Source organism: Henckelia pumila, chromosome 4 (genome assembly GCF_033568475.1).
Source record: "Henckelia pumila isolate YLH828 chromosome 4, ASM3356847v2, whole genome shotgun sequence".
NCBI classification, from domain to species: Eukaryota; Viridiplantae; Streptophyta; class Magnoliopsida; order Lamiales; family Gesneriaceae; genus Henckelia; species Henckelia pumila.
Genome location: NC_133123.1, coordinates 205644932 through 205650621, shown reverse-complemented (window position 1 = coordinate 205650621; position 5690 = coordinate 205644932). Strand labels below are relative to the sequence as shown.

Here is a 5690-nt window from a genome sequence, read left to right as displayed (position 1 = left end):
TATTCTATAATTTTATTTTGCATAATTTATATTATATTTTCATTTGAAAGAAATTATTGTTCATTTATTATTATTATTATTATTATTATTATTATTTTATTTAACTTTTTTTTTTTTGTAAGTTTTTTTATCACGCTTTGTTTGTAGAGCTTTGTTTGTAGATGGAAGGACCAAACCGACAAATTTTGAAAAATATTTAGGACGAAATCTGGAACGTAAAACATTTAGGACTTAACTGAAAACTTTTTGAAACATTTGGGATCAAACCGAAAATATAAAAACATTTAGGACTGAACCGAGAATTTTTGGAAAACATTTGGGACCAAACCGGAAACGTTCAAACATTTAGAACTGAATCGGGAATGTGTTCAAACATTTCGGACTGAACCAGGATTTTCCCATGTATGAGCACTCTTGATTCATAATTTGTCCCACATAGATGAAATAGTTAACATTGTTACAAGGGACAATAGTTAATATATTACAAAACAAAACACAATACACTGACAAGGAAAGCACATTCTAGCCACCTTCTCCAATTACCAAAGTTGAGATTTTGTGTTTTTCAACGTTTATCTTCTATTTTCCTCCTCTGAAACTAGTTTACAGAACCACATTTCTTCCTAATCTGTCCAGCTTCACCTGTAAGCACACCAATATTGCCAAGTTTCATCATCGATGCAGAGAAATCCTTTGCAAAAAGAAACGGGTCTCTGCTATAATCCTTAACCAGTGCAGCGGTCTTTGGATCCCCGAGTAAAGCTTGATCAGATTCGAGCAGGCCCGTGTTATTAACAAGGTTCTTGAAATACAGGTTGTCGAATCTGTATATGCTCTGAGAATCCAAAGGATTTAAGTTGCTGTTTGATTTAGCCACATTTGGACAAGCACCTTGCAAGTTCGTTAGAAACGAAGAATCAAGGGAAGGGTCCGGTTTTCCGGTGTTTTGGAAGTCGAAGAGCCTCCTCTTGAAAGTGAAACATTGAGCAAAACCAATAGTATGGCCACCTGTGAAGTAAAAGGTTCAGATACTAAAACAGGAGTAGACTACTTGTTTTAAAAGATTCGACTGATTACTGATATTAACATTATAGCTCAAACGTCAAGGAGCATATCTGACATTTTTTGATTACTTTCACTAGGAGAGACTAGTAGTTAAAGACTGCTTCAACTGAAATCGAAGAAGAATCTTTATCCCGGATATATAACTAAATTATTAAAATGGTATAATTGTCCAAAACATTTGCATCATGGCGTAGGAAAGCAGTTTTACCATCAAACAATTGCAAATCCGAGTATTTGTCGCAGTGTTGGAAGGCACGACTGATTAGATAAGTGCAACCTAAAGCTTTTATACTATACAATAGACCAAGGGTCACATGTCCATTACTATCACAGAGATTATCAAAAGCAATTCATTGCCAACACTCAGACTCTACAATACGTACCAGCAAACACAAAAATTACATTACCTGACAGAACTACCATGTCTTTCATGTCAAGACCCTTTGCTACAAACTTGGCAGTGATGGCATCTAGAGGTTCGAAAGGTGATGGCAACTGTTCGTTTGCTGACTTCTCAGCTGCAGTAAAACCATCTAGCCTACCTAATGAAACAGGCCAGAAAGGACCTCCTGACTGCACCAAATTAGATACATGAATACAAGAGCAGAAGACATATATCAGCTCCCATTTACCCGGTATTATTAAAAATATATGAAGAACAAGCAGGGTATAATTATGTAGGTTACCTGAAAAACGGCGTCTCTAGCCGCTAGAGTCAATATGTCCACACAGGACACTGTTGAGGGGCAATATTTTTCTACATCTGCCTTTATGTTGTCGATAACATCAAATCCTCTAGCAGAATTACGGTTGGGTCCAGCGTTCTTTTCCCCATTGAATTCTTTAGTGTCATCCAGAAGCACAGAACCTTCACACCCCTACAAAGAGCATATAGCAAGTCCATAAACATCAAGAAATGCACTCCTTCCATGTTTTAATTTAAAATCCTTTCAGTTTTGTCACGCCATCTGCTCATGGATGGTGCGACAAAAACTGTGTATAACGGGATTCATTTAGTAACTATCTAGCATCAAGTTACTAGATGAGTACAATGCATAATTTTGTAAAACCATTTCGTACTCTCATTACATGATCATTATGTTTATTAGGACAATGAAGTCAAATAGCAGAGTAGGAGAACTATTACGTCTACGAAACAATCATGAAAGTGCAACCGCAGGAGGGAAGCAGTGATTCTGTTGTCTTTTTGGAATGCTGCCCAAACACCACGACTCACTATCATGGCTAATTGAGGGCAAGATCTAGCATAGAAACTGTAACTAAGAGGTCCATCAGATTTGCCATAATAAGGAACATTGGGCTGTGATTGTATCAAGAACATTGAAGAATAGATGATAAAGAAGAGAAAAGCAGGATTGAAGATTTTACACTCCATTACTTATTCACAATTTCACGGTCACTAATCTTGGAATGATTCAATTTATAGTAAGAATATGGGATTATTCAAGAGAACTCATTGGTGAGAGTGGAGAGTGGCGATCCCACTACTACCTAATTGCCATGTCTGCCATCATAGAACTAATGCATGCATCAAAAGAAAGAAGATAAAAACTGCATCATATACCACTTAATAGTTCTTAATTATTTACATGTTATCATTGTACTTGAACTTTTTGAAAAAAATAAGCAATAAGAATATTCTTAAGTAATGTGAGCTTGCACCCCTGATATTTCACAACTCAGTGTTTTCATTTTAATTAATTAAGCACCTTAAAATTTTAAAGGAATAATTTCGAGATAGTTATACCGTCAATGTTCAATCTTTATGAAGTTTAGTTGAAAGCTAGATTACACTGCATACAACTGTAGAGAAATGTGGAATCGTTTGTGGTGTAGGTCAAAGCACAAAGTAAGATGAAGAGTTGCGACCACGCTTGAAGTTTTACAAGCTTTAAGCCTGTTTAGTATGAGATTAAACATGAAAAAACAGTTTTAGTTTTACTATAGTTTTACTTGTATCAAGTTAACATATTAAACAACACATAAAAATACAAAATTTAAGAATAAATACATAAAACTTCAAGTTCTCAAAAACACAAATATTAATAATTCTTAGCAATCGTTCTAATTGTCTAGCACTTTGTCGGATTCTAATTCAATATCCTCCTCTTCATTTATATAATTATATCGTCTCCCATATCGTCCGATAAAAACTCAGGTTTTATTTCGGTGTCTTTAGGATTTTTTTTCTAAAAATTTTATTCATCAAAGATTTATATTTGACAATTTAAAAGTTACCTTGTGTTAGCTTACAATTTTATCTAAAGAAGTCGTGCTTTTTCGAACTTCTTTTCGCACTTAATGCGGTCAACTTAAAGGTTATATTAGACCTGCACTCAGGCAATATCAGCAAACAGCTTTTCAAAAGGGAACAGATGCACTTAATCGGTACATTTTATAAGCATGTGCTATAGCTCCAAGAAATCCACAAATTTTATAATCCATGGCCGCAACAACTTTCTTCTAATTCAACCAAAAGCAATCGGAGACACCTCAGTTCTAATTATATTCAACAAGTGGAAATCACATGTGTCGAGCAACGATTCGGCTAACTCGAATCTGTCAACTGAAAACATAGTATGGTAGAAGCACTAATGTGCTTCATGACAATGCAGATGTTGTAAGAATTTTGACAGAGGCGGCTGCACCAACCAGTTCACATTTATTAATCACCACTAATCTTCCAGTGCTTAGTCTAGATAAGGATTACATCACAGAAACTGGTGAAAGATTTGGTCACAACATTATAATTTAAAGCAAATATCGAGGCACGAAGATTAAAATATATATGCAGTAAAGGAATCGGGACAAATAACAATGGTGGCTAAACAAAAATTCAGGATCTTTCAACTTTTCCCGCATAAATCTTCGCCTTAAAAGTTAAAATAATTTCATGTCAAGAATTTGAACTTACCGGAGAACGAAACCATACATCTCCATTCTTCAGCTTCCCCGAACTCCCCAGAGATTCTGGAAACCCCAAATTTTGCATAAATAAATCGTGATTTGTAACCAATAACCAAAAAATTCTTTGATTCCCTCAAAAATTAGAAGCGCCATTGATGGAAAATTTCACGAAATAATCAAACATCGGTGAAATATATTTTGGGAAAAATAAAAAACAATTGGCGGTTTCAAAAATAAAAAACAAAAAAGAATTGGCCCATGCAGGTCTCGAACCTGCGACCTTCGCGTTATTAGCACGACGCTCTAACCAACTGAGCTAATGGGCCAATTTGTTGTCAATCTTCAGAAATATATTAATATACTTTTAATTATATAATTTTAAAGATATGTTTTTTTTTTTTGGCACGAGGCCTCAAATTTAGGGGCGAACGAACCAAAAGAGGGACAAATATCATCTTTCTGCAAAAAAAATGCTCCCTATTTATATGTTGTTTGAAAAAAATTAATTTCTCATCTATTCGAAATATATTAAATTTAACATTCAACAAGTCTTGAATTTTGTATAGTTTTTCCTCCATTATTAGTCTAATCTCCTACACGTATAACACAAAAATAATCATGTATCTGATTTCATTGTCGTCTTTACTTGTATTAATCCGTGAGAACTTATTTACTATTTGATAGGTAAACAGTAAGTGGAATTTTTCAATCTTAAAAGGAAAACGGTTCCACAAATATGTCAAACTCGAGATCTTATCTCGTTTATATTGAGATATCAAGCGCCATTGGGTTGAAAAGAAGGCCACTTGTATATTAAAAAAATGATATTAGTGGGGAAGAAAGTCCTTGCTTCATTAGCTTTCTATTATTTATATTAAATATTCTTTTTCGTCAATCAAACATGTATGTAAGAATTGTTTATATGTAAAGTCTTAAGAAGCGCAATGATTATGTAAGAATTTTATATATATATATATATAACAATTAACATAATTCATATCTTATCTCACTTATAAAATTTTAGAGTTGATTTAAGTACAATTAAATCCGGTCAAGTTTTACTTCATACTACCATATGCTAAAAAAATTAAAACAAAAACAAAATCAATCATGATTCTTCGAGGCATGCCTCATGCATTTTGATGTTTAATCTTATCCGAAAATATTAAATGAGTGGAAATTCAATGTATAAGTTGAAATATTTTTTTTTAAAAAAAGTAAGAATTTGTGTTTGCTTCCTCGTGAAATATTTATACTTATCTATATTATATTATAAAACATCAGGCTCATCAGGCTCTTAGATTAATCGTTTTTTGTGTCTTTGATTTAACAATTAACGCTATTAAGTACCAAAAATACATTTACCAAATTACAAAAATATTAAATTATTATTTAATTAAAAATATCATAAAAACCTATTTTAGTACATTGTTATCTAACATATATCTTATTCATATGCAAAAATTTTTAAATTTAGAAATGTATGTTATTAAATTTTTACATATCATTCCTAATTTATATATATATATATATACATATATATATATATATATATGAAAAATAATTAATTTACAATAACAAAATTTATAATTATAAATAATTATTCTAACTATGTAAGCATGCAATGCGTATAATAAAGCGCTAGTTAACTATTAAGCATGAAGCTCTCGATAAAACACAGAAGTTTCATGGGACCA

General features: G+C 32.5%; 1 protein-coding gene and 1 non-coding gene across 3 annotated transcripts; both read right to left on the bottom strand.

Moving 5' to 3' along the window:
• Positions 1–272: 272 nt before the first annotated feature.
• LOC140865585 (peroxidase 10-like) lies at positions 273–4226 on the bottom strand. Of its 2 annotated transcripts, none has more exons than XM_073270268.1 (4): positions 4001–4226; positions 1752–1943; positions 1473–1638; positions 273–1008 (listed from the first exon to the last, which is right to left on the bottom strand). In XM_073270268.1, the coding sequence occupies exons 1-4, from the start codon at positions 4076–4078 to the stop codon at positions 599–601; spliced, it is 846 nt and encodes a 281-aa protein (XP_073126369.1). In that variant the 5' UTR covers positions 4079–4226; the 3' UTR covers positions 273–598. The 2 variants fall into 2 exon arrangements, with proteins under 2 accessions (XP_073126369.1, XP_073126368.1); XM_073270267.1 differs by lacking the exon at positions 4001–4226 and adding an exon at positions 2213–2458 and having other exon boundaries at positions 275–1008.
• A 19-nt stretch (positions 4227–4245) lies between these two features.
• Positions 4246–4319, bottom strand: TRNAI-AAU (transfer RNA isoleucine (anticodon AAU)). The gene has a single exon. It is a non-coding gene; the product is annotated as a tRNA-Ile (tRNA).
• Between the last annotated feature and the right edge of the window lie 1371 nt (positions 4320–5690).

Bases quoted from the DNA above. Each gene is read 5' to 3' on its own strand.
- LOC140865585 (XM_073270267.1), bottom strand. From the start codon at position 2,407: ATGTTCTTGATACAATCACAGCCCAATGTTCCTTATTATGGCAAATCT. The intron at 1,639-1,751 runs GTAACCTACATA...AATTTGGTGCAG, and splicing joins CTAGAGACGCCGTTTTTCAG to TCAGGAGGTCCTTTCTGGCC. The intron at 1,009-1,472 runs GTAATGTAATTT...TTTACTTCACAG, and splicing joins AGACATGGTAGTTCTGTCAG to GTGGCCATACTATTGGTTTT.